This window comes from Pezoporus flaviventris, unplaced genomic scaffold, assembly GCF_033815535.1.
Source record: "Pezoporus flaviventris isolate CSIRO_AGI_PZ_B2104156 unplaced genomic scaffold, CSIRO_AGI_Pfla_v1 ptg000007l, whole genome shotgun sequence".
Lineage (NCBI taxonomy): Eukaryota > Metazoa > Chordata > Aves > Psittaciformes > Psittacidae > Pezoporus > Pezoporus flaviventris.
This window is the reverse complement of record NW_026892555.1, coordinates 6,647,081-6,672,309: the sequence shown is the minus strand read 5'-3', so window position 1 is coordinate 6,672,309 and position 25,229 is coordinate 6,647,081. Positions and strand designations below refer to the sequence as shown.

The 25,229-nt window shown below is 39.1% G+C and overlaps 1 protein-coding gene and 1 long non-coding RNA gene across 5 annotated transcripts in view; both read right to left on the bottom strand.

The window, feature by feature from the left end:
• The window catches only part of LOC133266482 (uncharacterized), a 530,354-nt gene that overhangs the window by 464,331 nt on the left and 40,794 nt on the right, over window positions 1-25,229 (bottom strand). The window lies entirely within an intron of this gene.
• Window positions 1-25,229, bottom strand: part of ZFAT (zinc finger and AT-hook domain containing) — a 529,595-nt gene that overhangs the window by 485,761 nt on the left and 18,605 nt on the right. For all 4 annotated transcript variants that reach the window (XR_009742419.1, XM_061447690.1, XM_061447688.1 and 1 more), the window contains exons 4-8: window positions 20,519-20,692; window positions 15,039-15,189; window positions 12,807-14,275; window positions 11,333-11,565; window positions 4,026-4,113 (exon numbers count right to left, since the gene is read on the bottom strand). Coding sequence is in view for 3 of the 4 variants with exons in the window: in XM_061447690.1 (XP_061303674.1) it covers window positions 4,026-4,113; window positions 11,333-11,565; window positions 12,807-14,275; window positions 15,039-15,189; window positions 20,519-20,692 (2,115 nt within the window). In the remaining variant the exon portion in view is untranslated. The remainder of the gene's footprint in view (window positions 1-4,025; window positions 4,114-11,332; window positions 11,566-12,806; window positions 14,276-15,038; window positions 15,190-20,518; window positions 20,693-25,229) is intronic.

Below are 25,229 nucleotides of genomic sequence, written 5' to 3'. Positions count from 1 at the left end.
AATCAAACTAAAAACTAAATCAGTGCATTTCAGATGAATAAAACGCTATCACCTGACTCAAGCAAAGTACAGCACTCGTGCAATCTAAATACTAAGACATAAAAGCTGATGATTTAATATGTCCAAGATCTTGTGAAATTTGAAAGTTACAGTCTAAACTTACACTTTTATCAAATATGATCTGTCATACCCAGTGTCCTGATGATTGATCCCAGAGTGGAATAAAAAATCTTGCCTGAACTCGCATGCACAAGGAAAGCAACCTCAAAAGGGAAACATAAAAGCCCATGAACTGAGCAGAGAAATATTCTAAAAGTACCCAAAGAAAGGAAAATACAGATACAAGTCTGAACCCTCATCAGCCTTCTATGGCTTAGATGCTTCATTCATGAGTGCAGGCTAGCGTGTCTGCTCCGCAGGGATATATCTTGTGTCTCAGACTATTAAGAAGCACCAAATTAAATCAGTGGATGAAAAGATGGAGAATTCTGAGAGCTGCGACCAGAATCCAAGACTCAACTTTCGCTGCTCAGTATCCAAATCATTTGGCAATAAAGCCAAGCTCTCTTATCATCTTGTTTTGAATACTGCTCTACCAAGGTCTACAGAGACTTTTGTCCTACTGCCTTCATGAGATCAGAATTCAACTCCTATTCTCTGCAAACCTAGAAGGATTACTCTTTTATTTCATACTTTCTATTTGATGAAACAGAAGAGACAAGAGAGGGGTCACAGTGAATGATATTAAGGAAAGAGAGGGAGCTCCAGAAATAGCATTTTAATGATAAATATGAGAGGGCTTCACTTTAAATTCATTTTTGGTATGTCATTTTAAAATCCAATTCCTTTTAACAGTATCCATTTTCCCTTTCAAATTTATTATTTTCCATTTAGGTTTTTAAAAACAACTGCACCCATTCCACTGCAGTACTTGTTATTTTCTGTCATCAGATCACTCACATTCATTTGGCTTATAATGAAGTATGCTATCCAAATAAAGGACAGCACACCCAGGAAGAGATTTGTGTATTAATTCTCCTCCATACATTTAAACAGTGTTATTGCATAAGTACTGCATAGGCATATCTTAGATGCAGTATTTCTTTAGTACCTAGAAGATATATCTTATAAATCTGGTACTTTGCTTCCAAGTTCTATTCACCTGCAATATACGAATTAAAAATGAAGGAAGTGATCCTGGCCCTCTACTCTGCTCTCGTGAGACCTCACCTGGAGTACTGTGTGCAGTTCTGGTGTCCTCAATATAAAAAGGACATGGAACTGTTGGAACAAGTCCAGAGAAGGGCCACAAGGATGATCAGGGGACTGGAGCACCTCCCGTATGAAGACGGGCTGAGGAAGTTGGGGCTGTTCAGCCTGGAGAAGAGAAGGCTGCGTGGAGACCTCATAGCAGCCTTCCAGTATCTGAAGGGGGCTGTAAGGATGCTAGGAGGGACTCTTCATTAGGGACTGTAGTGATAGGACAAGGGGTAACGGGTTAAAACTTAAATAGGGGAAGTTCAGATTAGATGTAATGAAGAAGTTCTTTACTTGTAAGGGTGCTGAAGCACTGGAATGTGTTGCTTAGGGAAGCTGTGAATGCTTCACCCCTGGCAGTGTTCAAGGCCAGGTTGGTTGAACAGAACCTTGGGCAACATGGTCTAGTGTGAGATGTCCCTGCCCATGGCACGGGGGTTTCAAAGTAGATGATGTTAAGGTCCTTTCCAACCCTAACTGTTCTATGATTCTAAAAAGAGAACACAAAAATAAGAGGCTGTTCAGGTTTTCTTTTTTTAATCTTTCCTCTATTATAACCCAGAGTTTTACAGAAGCCACTTTCCTGGGTCAAAAAATTTACATTGTACGTTTAAAGGGATTCAGATACCAAAATGCAGGAGTTTAGCATGCCAGGGCTCTAGAGGTAACTGCTATTTCTGGACCCCTCACATAGTGTACACTAATAATTCAGCAGTTAATGGAGGAGTGCTGACCAATGGCAACCTGTAAGGGCACAGTACATAATGTCCTGCTAGTTCACAGATCACATTATTTAGGGAGGCCTCTTAATACTCCCTGGCTGAGACAGCACAAAGGATTTATAGGCACAGCACTTGAGATTCAATTTCTATGCTTAGTGGGTGACACACCTCCTGACTACAGTATAGCACAGAAACCTTTCCTCATCTCAATTTGCTGCATCAGACATGTCCTGATGTATGACAAGCCCTTCAACCACACTGTTGTAACGTAGTCTGCAAATAAAGAGGTTTGGTAACTAAAGAGCTGAAGCGAGACTTACTCTGAAATTGAAGGAAATTGTTTAAAACACGGGTCTAGCACTATCTAGTGGCAGAAGGAAGATAAGAAACTACTGCTTTACCTATTATGTTGTAATTCTGACAAAGACAAGAAAAGTTACATCATTTTAATTGGATTTTTTCTTCCCCAAACTCAAGTTTTGAGCGTGGCTGGTATTTTATTTCTTGATATTATGGCAGGTGATAAGTAACACTGTAGGCAAGTTAATTAAAGAACGTTGGCCAATGCAGTCAACTCTCCTTTACCCACAGTAGCAGGGCCTTTCTATCTGTCCTGGGTTTAGATGGGATAGAGTTAATTTTTTTCCCAGTAGCTGGTGCAGTGATGTGTTTTAGCTTTAGTCTGAGAACAATGTTGGAAATACACAGATATTTCAGCTGTTGATCAGGACTTTTCAGTCTCACGCTCTGCCAGTGAGGAGGGGCACAAGAAGCCAGGAGGAAGCAGAGACAGGACACCTGACCCAAACTAACCAAAGGGGTATTCCATACTGGGCCCAGTATATAAACTTGGGAGAGTCACCCAGAAGGGACTGATAACTGCTTGGGTTGGGCTGGGCATCAGCCAGTGGGTGGTGGTCAATTGTATTATGTATCACTGCTGTTTATTGCTTGTCTTCTTCCCCATTTTAGTTTTGTATCTCTCTACTTGCTATTTCACTTATCATTATTAGTAGTAGTAGTGGCAGGAGTATTATTTTGTACTTTAGTTATTAAACTGTTCTTCTCTCAATCCAGGGGGTTTACATTCTTTTGATTCTCCTCCCCATCCTGCATGGGCAGGGATGAAGGAAGGCTATGACAGAGCAGCTGTGTGGTGCCGAGTTACCAGCTGGGGTTAAACCACAACACTATCCAACATAATACTGAGGAGGAAAGTAGAAACATATCAATGCAGCTCTGCCAAGCTCTCATCAGTCAGATTTAAATCAGTGCCTGCACCAGTCACACTTTGGCACTGAAGTTCCAAGGTTTGAGAAAGGATTGTTTACTCAGGCACAGTATGTTGACTCACTGCACATTTTATGTTGAGCTTGCACTAATAAATCAGGTTCATTCTAGTGATGATTCACTAGAATGAGAGGTATAAACAGAGTCTGAATGGACTGCAATGGTTATCTTGGATCCAGCCAGGCTTGTCAGCTCCAGCTTAATATTGATCATACTACACCCCAGATGGTTCTAGCAAGAGACCTGCTGCAGATTTCAGTTGGCCCTGGAGGTAAAGCCCAGCCACACACCAAATGAGCACAAGCAGCATCAGCTCAGAGACTTCTGCCTTCACACCAATTACCTATGGACACAATAATGTGTAATAAATGCCTTTCTGTCAGTTTATGTATGGCCAATGGGAATTTTATGTCTCGTGGGCTGTTACAGGATGTCTGTCTGCCTAATTCCAAACTACCCAAATACTTAATTTGAATTCACCTAGGTTCTCTTTTGGAAATGACTCCTCTGCCAGATGAAGACAGATTTCTTAGCACAATTACCTGATAGACTCCACATCACACAAGCTGGAACAATGATTTTTTTTTCACTCTAAATTCTAACATCTACAAACCCACTACAATTCTTCTTCTAAACCAGTTAAATTAGATGTAGACTCTTCTCTTCTGTTAGAATATAATCACATTACACTGCTCGCTCTAAACCTTTATCCCTTTATGGCAACAGACTGAGAAATTTTCCTCGATTTTTCCTTACCAGGGTGATTTGTCTTGATGTGAGATTTTATAAGTCGATCTTCAGAAAATGACTTCTCACACACAGGACAGGAATAACTCTTTTTATCCTTAAGCAAGAAAGGAAGAAAGAGATTGCATTCAGTCTACTGCTGTAATCACCATAGTCATTACTCAGTTATACATGGTTCTCAACAAAGCTATAATTGAAGGTTCAGCTTTTAAGGAAAGAAATGAAGATATTTATAGTGAAGTAAGTGAAGGAGAAATATTAAAGTATTCTAAGCACACCATTAATCCCCATGAATGAAGGGCTCCAAGTTACAGCACATGAGAATATTCACAATAAATGTAAGCATTACATCCTGACTGACTCTTTAGAGAATCAAGAGTTGAAAGATGAGGTCATGGAACAGAAGAAAAGGAATTTGATGTAAATAGTAATATTCAGGGGTTTTTGAGGTTTTTCACAAGTCTACCCTTCTGAAACCTAAGGATTAGATCTCACTATTCTGAAGACACCCACCAGTAGGTATATTTAGAAAACGGCCTGAAATTGAGCACAGGAGTTAACAGTGACAGATGCCACTACTCAGTGTCTGCATTTCTAACTACTTCATAAATATTCAGCAGTTTATGTATTGCCAATAAAGTATTATTCTCCTATTTTGATTTCAAAGCCAGCCTGTAAGTTGTCTTTTATCAGTTTCACTGACGTTATGGAAGATTAACACCATCAAACAAGTTCAGCTGGAGAGTTTTGATGCAATTTCTTCCTATATGCAATTTTAGTGTAATTGTAATTTCAATCTTTTTGCGACTGCATTAAACTCCACATAAAAATGTAGCATTTTTCTCAATTAACTGGTTTTTGGAATAGAAGACTCTAGGAATCTACAAGTGCTGACAAAATCTTGTTGGGAAAGAGCTGCTCATTTGTGGAATTAGGGTCTTTCAAATGATACAACTTATTACCTCTGAACCTGTTCCTGCTAATTTCACACTTGTACCTGAACATGTTACTCAAATGAAAATCGGCAGATTAATAAAACCCTATAGCAATGTTTGAGCCTCTTCAAAGGCTGGGTTGCACAATCAGATTCGTAATTTGGCACATGTAAGAAAAACATAAGCACAGCATCATTTAGGGGCTGCTGAGGAGCCACCTGAAATCCAGCAGATCTCACTGTGTCAAACTGTTCCTCAAACTTATAACTGTGTTCAAAATACACAATACATGAAAATTGAAGACCAGCAACACCCAACTGTACATCAGAACTATACTAGTTATTTTCATTTATTTATACTAGTATACTTTTATGCACAGTTGGGCATTGCTGCTCTTTAATACTCACTGTATTAAGTGTTTCTCATTGTGCCCAGAACACTAAGACAAATACACATTGCTGTTTCATAAAGTTAAATTAGAAAAAAAAAAACAAACAACCAACACTCCCCTCCACAAACACTACTTTAAGTTAAATACTGCAATTGTCACAACTCTACATTCTTGCTAATACTTGTCAAGATGGCAAGACTAGAAGCCTGCACCTGAAAGAGCCAAAATCATCAGTAAATGCATCAAAAACTACAGAGTAACATGAAAGCACAGGCAAGAACACACCGTTCTATGTGAGGATGGTAACAAAATTTTTCAATAACAGAATAATTCAAAGACCTTTCTTTAAGCAGCTAGAAAGTCATCACACCAAGTTCCGCAGCAAACAATCTTCAAAAGGGGTGTCTTTTTCAGTGCAACAGATTGCACTTTGGAGCACTAAGTCCCTTCAAAGTGACTGTGTCAAGCGCCAGCCTCTCACCAAAACCATCCAGCTAAAACCAAACCTTTCACAGCTTTTTTGTCCTGGCCAGTCCCACAGACCTTTGGAGCTTACATTGTTAGTTCTGACTGTTTTAAGTGCACTTCTGTCGCTGCACTGAGAGCTTGTGACAGTGCTTGTCCCTCCGTGTAATCCCATCACTCTCAAAAACAGACTTTAAGAAATCCCCTGTTGCAAGCTAAGTATTTCAGAGCATTCAGGTCACAACACAGAGCTCCAGAGAAGGTTTCCACCACCACAGCTCTAGCTCTTCAGAATGTCCTTGTCATACATGATGACAAAGACACTTCGAAGGCCTTACTTAGGCTGAGGTTGTAGTAATATCTTCATCGCATTCTCAGCATGCAAGTTTTCCTCTGGTAAAACTAAGTTATTTATCCTATGCCATTCTGGAGTGCCTGCCTTTTAAATGTCTTTATGGTTGTTTTTTGAGGGACACAAACAGAAGCAAAGTATCGGGAGAGCTGGATCTACCTTTGTTGGGGACCAGCTGCATGGTCCAATCAGCTACTTCAATTTCAAAGTCACTTCCACACTTCCTGAGATTTGCTTAATCCCCCTATTAGCCAATTTGAGAATATCTAAGAAACTTAAAAAAGTTCTAAAATGAAGTGAGCTTTCTAACTTAAAGTACTGTGCATGTTCCGCATCAGGAATGAATTAGGGCCATAAATATTCTTAAACCTAGCAAAAAGATTAATCTAATACTATCACAGAACTTTCTTATTTATGCTAAGTTTCATTCTAAAATAAGGCTGCTTACATATACAGTGATGAGAAGAAAAATGAAAAGCCTCTGTATAGGCAGCATCTAAAGCAACAGACCACTATGGAATTTATTTAACAAATCAAATAGTACTAAATATGACTTACATGCAAAACACCAGAAACATCAGAAGCTATCATATCACACTTATCAGGAATGAGACATTCTGATGACACAAATATCTCTTATGAACATACATAGAACACATATGATCATATATTACAGCATCTACATGGCAATCCTGCTACTAATTTCCAACGAGACTGTGTGACTCCAACTCCAACTCCTGACAGCTTTGTTACCAATTCTGTCAATAATGTAAAATTAAGACCATGGCCACAATAAAAAGTGTTTAGGCCCAAATTGGACAAATACACTGTAGAAATGAACAATCCATTCTCCTCCTTTTGTACAATTTTCTAGAGGACTACAGAGTCAAAGCCTGCTTCCTACATCTATTCGGATCAACAGAAATGTAATTTCTAATGCCTAATGAAACAGAATTAGTTCCCTGAGTTATAATTCCAAAGACTGAGGATGCCCAGAAATCTTCATCATGCCATTAAAATCAGAATTTTCACAGAAGATTGCCAAATTACGCTGATGTCCTATTAAAATGCAACTTGGCTGCAAGGATCTGATGTGCCCAGGAGGTGGCTACACACATGTGTGAAGGAGGCTAGAGAAGAATTTGCTAATGGCTAGACAGACTTATGAAGTCTGGCAAGCAGCAGAAATCACAGCTCACAAAATGACAAGCACCTGCACACTGTACTGCTCAAGCAAGTTTTTTTGTGTGTGAAATAACTACTAGTAAAGATGACTGGCATTCATTATGGAAGCAAGGACCAAGAACAAAAGCCATTTTCCAACTGAATGCCTGATCATTAGATCATAGATTCTGTGGTTAATTCCCTCCCTTTCCAGTACTTTGCATTCTTGACTACACAGTGGCACTGGTCCAGAGTGCAATATCATAGTCAGACCAGTGATGGTCTGAAAATTAACACTTCTCAGGCAGGAAATAAGCAATCACAGCTCGAGTATCTCACTTCCTACTGACAGCTCTAACTATGCTGTTACAGGAAAGGTCAGCAGCATAATGAAATTTCTGAGCATCCTTTCAAGGATAAGAATCATTTACACCGCAAAACGCAGGTGACAGCAGATGTAGGCACCTAATAGCAAGTGGTGGTTCTGGATGTGAACTCTCATTTTATTTAGGAGCTTCTCTTGTAGCATCAATTACATATATAGATTTAACATCATTTCAAAGCTCAGCACACTGAGTACTGTAAAACCCACTGGAGGTTGTAAACAAACTCTGGTACCTGTATCGGCATTCTTTAGTTCCACAGCTGGTCCCTAATGTTACCACTAGCTCATTCATAGAATCATAGAACAGTCAGGGTTGGAAAGGACCTTAAGATCACCTAGTTCCAACCCCCTGCCATAGGCAAGGACACCTCACACTAAACCATGTCGCATAAGTCATCATAAATGGCCCATCCCTTTCCTAGCTATTATGAAACTGAAGTGAGCCACACATGTCACATAAAAGCCAATAATTGTCATAACTGTCATAGACAAGAGGTAGAGATAAAAGGTATGGAAAATCAGGGAATATATGCAAAATTTTGGTTTTGAATCAAGCTGAGCCTCAATTTCCAGACTTCAAAAGTAAAAGTCTTCCCTGTAACAACAATGTGCAGCAAATCCACAGGCAAGATGCAGCACATATAAACTCCTCCTCATCATCGCCCAGGCAATAAATAATCCCCAATTCAGTACAAGACTTACATGGTGCATGGACAGAAAGATGGGTGGCTATACACTCAGTGACAAGGGTGAACAAACAGTAAGTTGATGTTTAATAACCATCATTTATCCTATTCACCAAATAATACAGGGATTCAGGTGAAAAGCAGCCAGCAACAAGGTAACGAAAGATATGCATTCATACAAGACACTGAGATGAGATGTTGGTATCTTCTTTTGATACGTTGATATCTTTTATGCTCCATCCCTGGCAGCATTCAAGGCCAGACTGGATGGGGCTTGGAGCAACCTGGTCTACTGGAAGGTGTCCCTGCCCAGAGCAGGGCAGGGACAGTTGGAACTGAATGATCTTAAGGTCCCTTCAAACCCAAACCAGTCTGTGATTCTATGATTCTGTCTCTAGGGAAGATTTAATTTTAATGTTTATGGATTCTGCAACCTAAAATTAACATTAAAGAAGCTTTCCACATTTAGCTGTGCATAGTTTCTTAAAGTGCTGTACTTTGGAATGATTGGCCCTGTGTACATTAAGCAAATATACCAAGCAGTGGGATCAAAGGCCAATATGAGAACTGCCAAGTTGAGTCACTAAGTTCTAATACATAAATTTTTCAATCTATTTAAATACTCAAATATATCTGACAGTAAGTATCAGTAAGCATCCTTCTGAAAGATCTCACTGTGACACGGGTTTTAATTATGAAACGCATTTTCTCAGTTCTATTTAGTATCATGAAAACAATGCTCCTGGTGGGAGCTGAAGGATACTCATCAAGCTTGAAAAACAGGCACTTACGTAAGGATATGGGATATCCCATCGCAGGGTCTTTGTCCATAAGTAGTCTCAGACATCATTTACACAGATTTTTGCCATCAGATGGACATCATAAACACAATAAATTCAAAAGCAGCCTAAAAGAATGTCTATTATGTGAGCTTTCTGCCCATTTCATAACAAATTCAGATTCTGTTTAAAATATCTACAGAACTCGGGGAAAAAAGGGGAGGAGAAAATGTTCCCTTTTGTGTCAGCTCTTCCATTTTGTCTTTTTAAATCTGCCCTGCAGTTACAAAGGACTAGTACTTAAGAAGAGTAGGAGGGGCAGTGGTCTGTTCTGTTAGAAACACCAACTTCAGCCGTTGGAAATGCTGGCCATGAGCCTACCTGCTGACTGCAGAAGATGACCTGAAACCACTAGGCAACAGCTTTTTTAAGTAGCTGAGCAGAAATCGGCCACATTCTGGGAAAAATTAACATGAATCCTTAATTCAAGCACCACATTTCACTATTAAAAGGAAGTGTAACAACAGTATTTATCACTGTACCTTAAGTGAGTTGTGACGTTGCTTTCTCATGTGATTAGGAAGGATTTGTTGTATGTGGTGCATTCTGTCAAGTGTGTGTAAGATTTATTTACAAGACAATGCCAGCAAAAACCATAATGTTGTGTAAAGAATGAAGAAAGATCCATCTGTGTGAGTATTTCCTTGCTCTTAAAGGACAGAAGAGTGACTGTTGCAATTAAACAACTGGTATTTTCTCTTCTGCTGGAATAAGAATAAAAATATATTCAGGAGAAGGGTAAACTGCCTTTTGCAAGTGTTTTACTGCATAAATTATTAAAATGCCAAATTGCAAGGATGTAGTTCATGCCAATTTTCTGGCAGTATCAGTCAAGAAAGATTAAATACAAATAGCATGCCTGTCAAACACTTTCTGAAATGCTAAACTGTACTTTATTCAACACCAGTACCTTCATGTAAAATACATGAGGTCGTATGTTCCACCTAAGCACTCCAGATGGCCTTCAAGAAATACTCTAGTTAAAAGTAGACTAAATTCATTATGCTGGGAGAGCAGGCACTTGCTGAGCACCCTTTTCTAGAGGTCAATTTGAAACAGGAAGGAACTTACCTATACTCATACCCTGTGAGTGCATGCACACTATAACCCCTCTGGGTACACACAATCCTACAACGTCCCAGATCAGCTATACTTTGCAAGCAGAAAGCATCTTGCCTTTCTGACAGAATCTTAACCTATTTGGGCCATTCATGCAAAACAATAAAACAACAACAGGAACAAGCAAGGCAACGATGATGTAAAGAAAATAACTGTTTTTTTCTTACTCTTGCAAGAAAAGCATATAAGTAATTTCACTTTCTCATTCTGTAGTTTTAAAATATTTCTCATTCTGAATACCATAATAGATTTTTGAAAGTATACTGTGAAAAAATGCAAGCAGGGTTGATGTAGAGAAGATTTTTCCTCAAAAGATTATTCATGAGATAATGCTGGATCAGAGCAAGACCACAAAGCAGTGTATTGCACAAAGAGGCTTGCAGCCAGGCATGCCACCCCTTGTATAGTTTCACATAAAACATGTAACAGGGCACATTGAAGAAGGAGACCTGACCTCTTTTTAACACAATGGCATTCAGAGATGGAAGGCTTCATGAATAAGATAGGAGCCCTTAAAACGTGATCTCTTCATCTTTGTAACAGCAGCAGAAAATGATAGGTGTTCAAAGAGATTGGCTGCAAATAGTTGGAACTATTAGGAAAAAAAATAACTCTTTTCAACTTAAATTTCTTCCTTCTATAGTAATTAAGAGAGGAACATGTTTTTGTTCTACCATTTTATGAAGGAATGAAATTCAGGTCCATGGAATTAAGTGGCGTAACAATACTGAACTCTCTCAAAACTCAAGGAATCTGAGAATACCAGGAAAATCAAAGGGAGAAAATGGATACAGACATAACCTATAGGAAACCACTACAAAATGGACCACTTATCTAGTTGCTGTAACTCAGGTATTCCCTGCACAAAAGAAAGCAAAGACTGCTCAGGTAAGAACCTGTATCTTCAAATATTGCCATGCCATTCCAAACACTGTGATGATGACTCTTGGGACAAAGGTACCATCTTGTTTGTTACTCACCAGTTCTGTGTGAACTTTAAGATGTGCCTGGAGCTTGTATTTATCAGGAGTGGAGTAGTCACAGTGTTCTGTGGGACACTTCAGCAAAATATTACTGTGTTTCTGAATGACGTGACGCTTAAGGCAGTTTTTGGTGATGGAAGAGTAATTGCACTGGGAGCAGTAATATAAATGTTCTCGAGTATGCGTACGAACGTGCATGTCATAATGTACCTGGTACCAGAACAACTTGCCTGAAAATAAAATTAGACATGAAGAAAGTAAATTCTACACAACTGCAATTGAAAATTCTAATACAGAACCAATTTTCTTCCAGGGTAAAACACACTGTTTGAATTTCATCTCTTTTGGTTTACTGAAAAGTTGTCCTAAAGTCACTCTGCTACTGAAAACCTGTTTACAAAAAACACTTTTGACCTGCAACAGCCTAACAAAGGCAACTTTAATACAGATCAATGATCTTTTTCCTAATGAGAAAGTCCTTTAAATCTGTTTTACTCTAGAAAGAATCTGAATGCAACTGTACACCAAAAGAGATTGGCAAAATCTTTTTGTTAGTTCCTCTTGTGTTACTCCTCTAAAAGCCCTTCTGACACAATGGCACCAACAAGTGAACAGCAATTCATCTAATGTGCAACATCATGGTGTTTCAAAAACTTCTTTCAAACTTTGATTCTTCCCCCTTCTCAAGACTAAAGACTACAGGATAAATCCCAAATTGTTTCTTTTCCTGTAAAGACAAAAGTTTTCAGTTAGAATAAATGGGAATGGTGTATTCCTCCCTCTTTCATAAATTCAAGAAACCAAATATGATCAGAACAGTCTTGATCTGATACTATACAACGAAAATTTTCAGTTAAAAACACATGGTTCAAAACAAGTCACAAAAATATAGCAGTACACATGTATCTACTGTACAGAATGACTATTATTACACATAGAATCACAGAATAGTTAGGGTTGGAAAGGACCTTAAGATCAACTAGCTCCAACCCCCCTGCCAGGGGCAGGGACACCTCACACTAGACATCCCCACATACTGTATGAGAAAGAGTCTGAATTTTGTATTAAGCTGATAATGAAATTTAAGCATTAAAACATGGACTGACTAATGCTTATCTCATGTCTAATCTGCTGCGCTTGGCCTCAGTGAAAGTTAAGAGGTGGGAAGAGGCAAGTGGACAGAAGTGATCTAATTCTATCAAATTTCACATCAACACAAAACTGAGCATAACAAAGCACTTCTTTACTATATCCCACTAGTGGGTTTTTGAGGAGATGAGTCATTTCATGCTATTTACACAGCAAGAAGTAAATCTCATTGGACTGCAGAATCCATACTGAACTACAAAACGAATACTGCTGCAAAGGTACACAAATACATCAATCACTAGTAACCAGAGAAGCAAGAAAAAGATGGCTCACTACATAACATTTTAAACCCCCAAACAAACATACGTCTGCTGCTCCTTACCACAATATTCACATTCTAAGTCTCCATAAACCTTCCTTATCCTCTCACACAGCTCTGTGTTCATTTGTCTCTTCTGCAAACTATCCAAGATCTGCATAAAGGCAACAGCTCCACTCCCACTGTCTGGTGTAGCTGCATTAGAAGAGGCTCCCTGTGGACCAACAGCTGCATTCGCTGCTGGTGCTGGCAGAGGGCTTGTGGTTTCTGCTGCGTTTTGAATTGGCACACTGCTTGTTTCTGATTCACTGGAAGGAACAGGCTGATTTCTCTCCTCAGAGTCTGAAAGGTTCTCAGTCACTGCATTATCCTGACTCGGAATTAAACTTTTGTCTTCAGACAGCAAAAGCTGAACTTCTTCACCCTGCTCATTTACTGAGCTGCTGGGATTAACTTCCTCTTCATTTGCAGGAGAGCCTTTTAACTCATCGGGACCAGAAGTACCATTTTTCAGCTGAAAGCAGTCTGATGCTACACAGGATTGAATGTCTGGGACTGCTACATCTGTTGTCTGACACGGTGTCTCTGTTACATTCTTCGCTAAAGGATTTTCGAATGCTAAGGAAATGGTCGTATCAATTTTTGTGTCACCATTAGATTGACCATTATGGTTTACATCCGCAGCTGTTGATTCACCTTTACAGTCAGATGGTTGTGGTGCGTTACCAGCATCGATTCTCATGACAGCCAGCTCATCTGCACTTTGTGCTAGCTGTTCACCAAGGGCTTCTGGCTGGATATCACCTCCTGGCTCAAGCAGGCAGAAGCTCTGATTGATAGAACTGTTAAAAACAGAAGCCTCCTGCAAATCTGCATGCACATCTTTGATGTGAGCACGAAGTCTTACAGAACTGACAAACTTCTTCAGGCACACGGAACACACGTATACAAATGGGTGCTTTCGAACATGAAGCTCAAGGGCTTGGTATTTAGTGGCTCCATGACCACAGAGCTCACAAGCAAAGGGTCTTTCATCACCATGAACAAGCATGTGACGGTCTCGATCGAGTTCATTCTTGAATTTACGTTCACAAATATGGCAATCATAAAGAAGTTGCCTTTTGCCCTCTCGTGTCATTAAGCAAAGCTCATCAAAAACATCTTTCACCTTTTTATCTTGAAGGTCATGTGTTTCCTTGATGTGCTTGATCAAGTTTTTCACATCTGAGTATTTCTTTTTGCAGAAGCGACAATGCTGCTTGATTTTCTTATGAACTCTTTCAATGTGGACTTTGAGGTGGCCTTTGCTGAGACAAGTGAACGAGCAGTAATCGCAGCTAAACTTCTCCCCTGTATGCTTCCGCATGTGAACGTTAAGGTTGGCTTTGATTGCGCTGGCGTAACTGCAGTATGAACATTTGTAAGGTTTTTCATTTGTATGGATCCTCAAATGTGCTTGGAGGGAATGTTTAAATTTGAACACTTTGTTACAGTATTCGCATGTGAAGATCTTCAGCTGAGTTGGACCCAACCTAAAAAAAAAAACAAAACAAACCAGTTATGTTTATAGCACCGAAACTTTGTAATATGTCAAAATTACTCCAAATATCCATAATGGACAGAAATGTTTGTTTTTAAAGGTATTCTCCACAGGCCTTTTAAAACCTACAACTTATGCACAGCCAGGCTGAGAAAGTCGGGGCTGTTCAGCCTGGAAAAGAGAAGCTGCATGGAGACCTCATAGCAGCCTTGCATATCTGAAGGGGATGGGACATCTACAAGGATGCTGGGATGGGACTTTTCATCAGGGATAGCTGTAAGACAAGGGATGGTGGGTTTAAACTTAAACAGGGGAAGCTCAGGTTAGATATAAGGAAGTTCCTTACTGTGAGGGTGCTGAGGCACTGAAACAGGTTGCCCAAAGAAGTGGTAAATCATAGAATCATAGAATAGTTAGGGCTGGAAAGGACCTTAACATCATCTAGTTCCAACCCCCCTGCCATGGGCAGGGATACCTCACACTAAACCATATCCATCCCTGGCAGTGTTCAAGGCCAGTTTAGACAGAGCCTTGGGTAACATGGTATACAGTGAGGCATCCCTGCCCGTGCCAGGAGGGCTGGAACTGGATGATCTTAGGTCCTTTCCAACCCCAACCATTCTATGATTCTGTGATTACTTTTCAGCTGTTCCCTTATTTTAAAGGCTCAGAATTATTTCAGTTTCATGAAAATGGATAGGGAAGCATCTCATTCACATTTTGAATAAACACAAATGTAAATACTTCAGAATTACCTGCTTGATTTCATTGCCTGTTCATACGGGGTTTGCTGAATGGCATATTCTTGATAACCTCTTCGTTGTGAGGGGTCTTGAACTGTTGCCTCTGGAGCTGCAGGTTCACTTTCTTGGGAAGCAGCCTCAACAGGAACAATTTTTGTGGCTCCTAAAAGCAAGAACAAAAAATGCTCATTAAAAATAGCCTATTAAAATGTGTTACCTATAATATACAAGCATAAGCAAAACATTAAACTCTGTAATTGTTAGTGCACCTATTTTGGTTTCTGTTGTTAAATTCATGTGTGTAAAATGATAGACACACCTCCAAAACCCACCAGTATTTATACCACAGATCTGCTTAAATAACAAGCCACAACTGCTGGTTCTAGGGACTGTTCATGGTGCTTGATTTCTGCTATTATGTGATCCTACATCTAAATACTGCCACATTCTAAAAACTGTAACTTTTCAAAATGAAATTTTAATATCTTTGTTTCTGCCCCATATTACATCCTTTAAAACCTCAGACAAGCTGTTTAATCAGTTCCACAAACAAGGCTGAGGAAAAGACACTGTTTAGTCTATTTACAAGTGCACAACTTTTCCCTATACAGATCTTTTACTGCTTGTATTTTGGGGCATACTGTCATCCTTCAGAATAAAAGAATACAAGAATACATTCCATGTGCACTTCTCAATCTCCATTAAAAGCAGAAGGGGCTCTGCTGAATGCAGTAAGATCAGATTCTGTCCCTCAGAGCTCTACAGTTAGTTAAGGCACAAATAAGCATATTTTGAGATGTGACTGAGTGGAGATTATTTACTTGGGTGCTCTTTATTTTCTGAATAGTAGAAGGAAAAAATTAATGTTGGTCATCTGTAGTGAGCACTGAAGATACTGAAAATCCATATCAATATTAATTTACATTGAAAAAAAAACCACTGAGGTATATCAAACCAAGCACCCATTACTGATTGATCACCTCATTTTAAACTTCTCATCTACCCATGTGTTCAATGGGAATGCTATTATCTTCAACAGTTGAGATTACATACATTTGTCTATTTATGACCTTATCCATTCACAGATGACAATTATTTCACACTACTAACAAGTACTATAGAAAAGTCTTCAAAAAAAATTAAATGTTGCTTTCTGATCTTCTAAGTTTTCAGCCTATGTTACCAGAACACTGTAACTTCTATTCTTCCTGTCACTCCCTCTCATAAATGCCAGGTTGTCCAACAGGACTCCATCTATCAAACTGCACTATAGTAGCCCAGTGAGACAGGAGCTTGTCATTACAGTACAGGAGATGCAGTTCAATCAGTGGGTTCAACATAAAGATGATAAAAAAAGACATTAGACACCAGACCAGTATTCCCATATGTCAATATTTTTAAAATGGAAGCAAATTCTTCTATATTTAGAATCACTTTGTTAAAAGAAAATAGATCTTGAACTGCTCTATAAACATGGCTACCTCTTCCAGGCTTCTCATTTCCTAAACGTTAGACAAAGATCCTCATTAAATGCTCTGCACTAAACCTCCTCTGCATCCTTCTGCCTTTCAGCATGTTTGACCATTTCCTGAAAAGACTGAACTGTTTAACAGACTTTTATGCTACCAGGATAGAATATTAATCACCTAAATCAGGTGAAAAATAAAGCTTTAAAAAAGGCAAAAGCAGCTTTTAATATTTTTTATAGGTTAGCTCACCATGAGGTTAAACATTTTAACTTGGACAAAGAAACAGAAACTCAGACAGAATGAAGATTACTATCCTTTTCAACAGAGTGGGACATTAGATTGGCTGAGCCAAATCAATCTGCAGCTCCATGGGAACAGAGCTACCTGCTCAGAAGGGTAAGCTTTAATTTTCCTCACCTTGCTTAATGCCATATTTGCTTTAAATCAGTACAAGGTTAGCTTCTTTTCTCTAGCCCTCTGCTCACCTACATGCTTGTGATGCCAGCACGAGAGTTTGCAAAGATGAAGAGGATCAGAAAAGGGGTCTCTGGCTAAGATCTACACAATGTCTACACAATGATCTAATGGACAGGAATGTGTGGCTGGTGCAGGAGGATCACACTCCCCCTGTGACAACACTCTGTCCTTACTGACCCAGCTACTTTAAAACGGGTAATCCCAATCTTCCTCCTTTCCCCCAAGAGACTCATTTTATCACCACTTTCCCTCTTCCCACCTTTGAAACTCCAGTGGTCCCAACATGAGACATTCCAGTTTGTAAAACTGGCAGTGCAAATACACATGTATTTATTTTACCAGCTTTCTGAAGCAGTTTACTACAAGTGGCAGTGCAAGAAAGAGAAACTGGGAAGGAAGAGACAAGCAGGAAAGCTCCCTTGGCATGAGTGTGAGGTTAAGTCCATTCAGATGTGCTACAAACCCACAACCATCATACTGTGAGCTACAAGAAAGAAGTCAGCTTAAACACAGAAGACTGACCAGCTTAATAGAAACAACTTCTATCAGTTAAACCAAGTCACTCCCAAAGTAGTAAACAAAATTACATTCTTCCACTTCTTCCCTGCTTTCCAAAAACCTCGATGGGAAAAGGAAACAAGTGTTCATAAGTTACAGCACAAGATACAGTAGCAGGGGGATACAGCTGGCCTTTTTATAAATAGAGGTTCTTCAGTGGAGATCAGGGAGAGAAAAACCTGCACAGTGTTGTAGCAGGAATTTGTAGAAGAAAAAAATTGTAACTCCTTTAGAAATTAAAAAATAATTAAATGAATAATTTAAATAATCAAAATATTTTGTGCTATTTCTGTACGTGTATGTACTTCGTATATCCTAATGTCTAAGTGGAGATCAGTCACAAGCTGCATTCCTCAGGGGTCAGTATTTAGTACTGGCACTGCTCAAGAACTTTGCCAGGGACATGGACAGCCGGATTGATGCACCAAGTCTGACACTGACACCAAGCTGCGTGGTGTGGTCAACATGCTGGAGGGAATGGATGACATCCAGAGTGACCTGGACAGGCTGGAGAGATGGACTGATGCCAACCTCATGAACTTCAACATGGCCAAGTACAGTCTTACACTTGGGTCAAGGCAACCCAAGGCACAGCCACAGGTTAGGCAGAGAGGGAATTGAGAGCAACCCTGAGAGGAAGGACTTGGGTGTTGGTCGATGAGAAAATGAGCATGAACCAACTTCAGTGTGTGCTCACAGCCTAGAAAGCCAACTGTATCCTGGGCTGCATCAAAAGGAGCGTGACCAGCAGGATGGACCTTGGAGCAACCTGCTCTAGTGGAAGGTGTCTCTGCGCATGGCACGGGGGTTGGAACTGGATGAGCTTTAATGTTCCTTCCAACACAAACCATTCTCTGATTCTGTATTTGGAGGGACCTAGAGACCTTGAAGAGAGGGAACACTGTCTTCATGAGCATGCATGGCTGGTGTCAGATTAACCGCAGCAGTTTTTCGTAAGCACTGCAATTAGGAATGAACGTGAATAACTACAACTATATGCACATCTAAAAATACTTTATTTTGAATGACAAATACTTTTGTTCATAGTCTATGTTTAATAACCAGCAAGCAAACTCTGCCAAGCATTCAGTCTTCTGTGGTTTTTAAATGAATTTTATTTCCTATGTTTAAATTCTGTGATATTGCCAAAGCTTCTAAAACCAATTAGTTATTAATACTCAATTAGTTTGATTCAGAAGAGATTCCACTTCAAACATTTAAATTGTTTTATGTGATTTCTGTAATACTTTAAAGACTGCAGTGTCACACCACCCCCACAGTGAAGACTTTTTTTCCTCCTATCTAATCTAACTCTCCCCTCTTTCAGTTTCAAGCCATTACCCCTTGTCGTACCCCTGCATGTCCATGTAAAAATTCTTTCTCCAGCTCTCTTGCAGACCCCTTTAGTTACTGGAAGGCTGCAACAGGGTTTCCTTGAAGCCTTTTCATCTCCAGGCTGAACACCACCAAAACTCTCAGTCTGCCTTCATAGAAGAGGTGCTCCAGCCCTCAGATCATCTTCACGGTCATGTTGAACTTCCCATCAATCAACACTCCCAAGTTCTTCTCCACCCAGCCCTTATTTGTGTTTGGGATTTGCCCAACCCAGGTGCAGGACCTTGCATTGGCCTTGTAGAAGTGCATGCTGTTTGCACAGGCCCACTTCTGAAGCCTGTCATGGTTTTTCAACACCTGCACAGAAAAAACCCTGCAACTTTTATTCAGAATGTGTTTAGTCTGACAGTTAATGTAAGCTTTCACATTTCTAAAGCTGTACATCTATTACCTTTCATATGCCTTCCAAGTACACATCACAGTAAAGGAACACAGGGGAAAAAAATAAAGAAAAGAAAAAATAAATCAATGCTCTGGGAAGCTACAAACTAACTGTTGTGTTTGAAGGGATTTTTAAAAGATCAATTCAGTCATAATCTAGTGAACACATGACGTAGTGTCCCAAACCTAAACAGCGTACAGCAGAATTACAGCAACATGTTAATGTACTTCCAAAAGCATCTTTCACTTAAGAAGGAAGACAAACAGTCTGAATATCTCCTCTATACTGTGAATAAAATACAACTGATTCTTGAAGCCTTCTCTGTGTTTCTAATTGACAGAATGCTTATCTGACGTCCTCAAAAGACTTTTACAGGACTGGACACAAAGACAGATGTTTCCATGCATATAATAAATAACATATTTCAGTTGTTTTGAGAGCTGTAAGCAAAGCACATACTCAGGAATATGTTAACAAAATGTATAATGTATAATGTGTTAACAGGAATGTAATAACAAAGAGAACAATAAAGCTACAAAGCTGAAAACAATGCACAGAAGTTTTTGAAAGGGATTCTGCCAGTCAGGTGAGTGAATGGTTTATCTAAAGTGGCAAATGCATGTCTACTGTTAAAATAAATAGTTTGAAATGATTCCAAAATTCTTCGATGAAAAGGCACTATAGGAACTTATGGATGAAGAATCCTTCAATCATGATATAGGAACTTTACTTGATTTTCAAATATATACACACACTTTCTGTCAAACTCTTTGTATGCAGAAATATTAACATTACAAATAGTATACTGTAGATATATACTTTGTTTTCCTTAAAAATTTACATTTAGCATAAATATACACACAAAATCGGGAGCTGTAATAAAGATATTACAGGAGAAAAATACTTTCCTGTTCTTTGATCACTGTTTATTCATTTTCTCCTTTAAAACTATTCACATACTATGTAAGTGATGTTAATGCAGATAAGTACACATAGGCATGACAAATGATGGACCTGGGAAGAAGTGTGATGGTAGTTCCAAAACGCTGTAGCTGTCAGATGCAGAGATTCTGCATCAAGCTAATCAAATAACACTAAATATCTTTCACATAATAATCATCCTGAGCAGTTCAGTCACAGACCAATGACTAACTTTATACAGTGCCAGCACAGACAAAACTTACATTTGATTATATAACAATTCTGATTACCTGGAATAGCTTCATGGGCTGTCAAAACCACACTTATAATAGGATTTTTAGCTCCTGAAACCTGCTCAGTCTCCTTAACTGATGGAGTTTTCTCTGTTTTCTGAGCTCTGGGCCTCTTTGGAGTTTTCTCTCGCTCGTCTTCCTTCCTGTCAAGGTCAACGTCAGAATCATTACCTAAAGAGCAAACATCAGAAAGAATGTAACTATGTACAAAAGAAATCCAGGTAACACAGTCACTAACACTACAAGAAAGAATTAGGAGGAAGTTAATACCATTGTACAAAGAAATACATGGTACCGAAACAAGAGGTGCTGCATGGTTCCCTAAAGGGGAACTTCTTTCACCTCAATTTAAGAAAACAAGTGTGATACTTATGCAAACAGAGAAAATAGGCAAAATAAAGACAAACAACCCAGAATTGCAAAACTGGACTCTCAGAAACATTTGTGTTTCTAAATTATTTTGTTGTTACTGTGGTTTTTTGTAAAAATTCTACAAACTGTGCAGAATTTCTTATGATTTCACCATTAATGAACAAATTATTTTTCCCCTTTCCACATATAATTGTCCTGCTGACTTCAGAATTATTTGTCCTAATACTGGATTCATGACCCATCTTATTTAATGGAAAGTCATCCAACAGTCTCTTTTGATTATGCTTTTTTCCCCCACTATTACCGTGACCCAATAGCCAGAAACATACTTTTCTTTTTCAGTGTTGTTGCAATAATTAAGGTTCAAAACAGTTCTTTGTTCAGCCTAACTCCTGACATGTAGAAGTGCAAGCCTTCAAAACAAAGAGTTACATCATTCCTGTTGCTATTCAAAATCACAGGATCACAGAATGGTTTGGGATGGAAGGGACCATAAAGACCACCCAGTTCCAACCCCATGCTGTGGGCAGCAACACCTTCCACTAAACCAGGTTACTCAAAGCCCCATCCAGCCTGGGCTTGAACACTGCCAGGGACGGGGCATGAATGTCTTCAGCTTCTTAAATGGGATAACATTTGGACATACTAACTAGAAAGCAATGCAATAGTTGTATTTAAAACACTCATCTGAAATAAGAATGAATAATCATAAGTTGTTTCTTGAAGCTAATTCTTCCTTAAAGCAAATGTTTATATATAAAGAATTTGTATAAAGAATAAATACAGAGGGCTGAAAGTTTATACCAACAAATTTCTTTGTATTAGATGAAGTGGTAGAAAATCCAGGCAAGAGAAACCAAACTTGGCAAAGTAAGGCATTATGCAAACGTCCCAGAGGTAATGAGTATGGAAAGCAAAAATTGATGGAAGAAAGTTATAAATGAACCCAGTGAGTTTCTTTTCTTTCTCTCCTCACTTCCTCCCTCCCCTCCCCTGAATCTAAAGCAGGTGACACAATCTCCAAGATAAGTTATTCAATGTATATTCATACTGTGCTGTAGCTGCTTCACTGAGAAACAATATACAAAATAAACCCCAGAAACAGCAAAGCTGGATGTCTAGAGTTGTTTATGACATGTGAATAGCAAGAGCAGGGGAAAGAGATGCTACGTGGAATCAGCTGTGTTTTAATTTCAGTAATGCTTTCTAAATATTCAGCTGAGATTCAAACAAATCTGTCCCGTGTGGCCTTCTCAGTGTTAGGACTGACTACGTAACTACCACCTGAATAAACTGCAAGCTCTGTACTAGATCTAAAACCAGAAGGAAACAAGGTGTGTAGGTCAGGCAGTCATAGGCAGACATGTGCAGTGACAACTCACAGTGACTTGATACTAATCTGTAAATCCGAAATTCATATTTACAATACCTACAATGAGCAACAACCACACACAAACTGAATTCAAACACACTCCGCCAACCAACTTTCTATGGAGTTGAGGTTTTTACCCCAGCTTCCAGTTTCTAGGTTACAGAAAACTACGCTCTGCCTTGAGAGCCCACTGCTCTTCCGTGGTAATGGTTTCCTCAATTTTATTAGATAACTTCTTTGATAGATGCCTCTTCTCAACTATCTTTTTCTCCATAAATTTCTAAGATTTTGGAAAATATTGCTGCTTTATAAAGGGGCTCATTATGTCCCCATTTAACTCCTTAATAATGTTGTAAATTATTGATGTTGAAGCCACATAATTCTAAACCTGACATTTCTCTGCAACACTTCAAAGGGATATTTGAATATAAAGACATATAAAGGCACTGCTTGTGCAGCATTTTCTTTTGGTGTGATGAACAGGGGTGGGAGGAAACAAACACAATTTTCCACATTTCCTTCATGAAACAGCCTCTGTCAGCTTATTATCAACAATAAAATGAATTTCACAGCAGGACCAGGCCATCAACAGAAGAAACAAGTCTCATAAAGAATCAGAATACAAAGAGAACATAAAGCTGCTTATTAAATTGTGTTTCCCTCAGGCTGCAACACATACTGTTAAACAACAAAGATTAATCGGGCTAATTACTCTGCTTTTTGTTTAGTGGACAGTGACAGCTAGTAATAGTATGGGGGGAGGAAGGGGGAGAAGATTTGATATACCTGTGGACAAGACTTAAAGTCATTTTTTGTATGTTTTAGATAAAAGAAATCCAATACTATAGATTGAAAAGAAAGCTGCGATGAGGACAACAGAATATTCTCTATTTGGCTTGGGATCACATATTAAATTTCTAGTAGGCATATGAATAGAACCCAAGCCCTCTAGTCTTAAATCCCTTTCAAATCATTAAAAAGTAAGAGTCAGTTTAATGAGGAAATAAAGTGGTTGAAAACAAATGACAAAACCATTATATTGCCTTTTCATGCTTTTCATGTTAACCTGTAACTCTATTAACTTCTCAATATTGGAATTCTACTAAGAACAGAAAAGAAAGAAAAGGACAAACGATTCTGTCAGTGATCCACACTAATGCATAACTACTACCACAGTAATAAGCTAACAAATGTTTCATGCTGGTTTTCTTTCCTAATGTGCCTCTATCAGGCAGATCAGTTTGCTAATTCCTTCAGTTCAACCTAAGGTAAAAGCTTTGGAAAAAAAACATGTTACAATAAATAGATTTGATTGATTCTCTGCTTTCAAAACATGACACCACAAATGCTATTTAAAATAACATACAAAATTGCAATATAACAGTATTTCTTTACTGAAGTGTTGCTATTTTATATGCACAGTAATCTTGTGCACAGGTGCCAAGTGCTATATATTAAGATGATGGTCATGTGAAAATACTTGAAGAAACCCAAAGCTGGTGAGTACTTCAAACAAAGGACTGAATCTCAACTTCCATCATCTCAGTCTGAGCTGAGAACATCCAGCAAGTAACAGGAATACTGCACTCAGTATCTGCAAAGATGAGAGGAAGGTATTGAGTGCAATGCAAAGTCCCTTAACACAGAAAAGCCCACACAGATGTTGATCAAAACCAGGCAAGTGATAAAATACAACCAATTTGCTGATCATACATCTTCAACTAGTGTTGAATATGTTTGTGTATAAACATCCTCAAAACTTTTTATATGAAAAAAACCCTGATTGTCTCCTCACTATTTGGGGTTAAAACTAGATAGAATCATAGAACAGTTAGGGTTAGAAAGGACCTTAAGTTCATCTAGTTCCAACCCCCCTGCCATGGGCAGGGACACCTCTCTCTAAACCACGTCACCCAAGGTTCTGTCCATCCTGGCCTTGAACACCACCAGGGATGGAGCATTCACGGCTTCCCTGGGCAACCCATTCCAGTGCCTCACCACCCTTACAGTAAAGAACTTCTTCCTTATATTCAATCTAAACTTCTCCTGTTTAAGTTTGAACCCGTTACCCGCTGCCCTATCACTACAGTCCCTAATGAGGAGTCCCTCCCCAGCATCCTTACAGGCCACCTTCAGATACTGGAAGGCTTCTACTAGGTCTCCACGCAGCCTTCTCTTCTCCAGGCTGAACAGCCCCAAGTTTCTCAGCCTGTCTTCATACGGGAGGTGCTCCAATCCTCTGATCATCCCTGTGTCCCTCCTCTGGACTTGTTCCAACAGCTCCATGTCCTTTTTATGTTGAGGACACCAGAACTGTACACAATACTCCTAGTGAGGTCTCACAAGATAAGACAATGAAATATTCTTTAAGGTCCCTTCCAACCCCAACCATTCTATGATACTATTCTGTGGAGTGGTCAAGTCCAGTTATGATATTTAAACATTAGAATTTATTCACTAATCTGATGCATGTTGATGGCAGCGGCTCCATTCTCCCCCTTTCTGAGAGCAACAAGCATCTTCCAGAAACAATCTGTTGATAAGAGGCTGGGGCTGCACACATTACCGGTACCTTTTACTTCAAACCCAACTATTTCATAGTGTGTGTAACCTGATCAACAAAAGCTCTCTATGAAATCACCAGACCAGAAAAAAAAACAACATCTTAACTCTCAGTAATAGCTGCTTTCTTCCTGAACTCTATACACCAAAACCCGCTGAACTATATAGTGTGCTTTAGGAAAGGGTTAATAGGGAGACAAAAGCATGTTTTAATGAAAAAAGAGTTACAGTTTTGACCACAAGGGCTCAAACTGCCTTTCCATAATATGGGACCATCCCATCAGTAATTTAGCTGTCTTACAGGAAAAAAAAAAACTACTTAAGTGTTAGCACTGTGGATTAGAGTATCAAAACAAGCACGCCTCTTATAACTAGAACAACCCACCTCTATAGTACAATTCC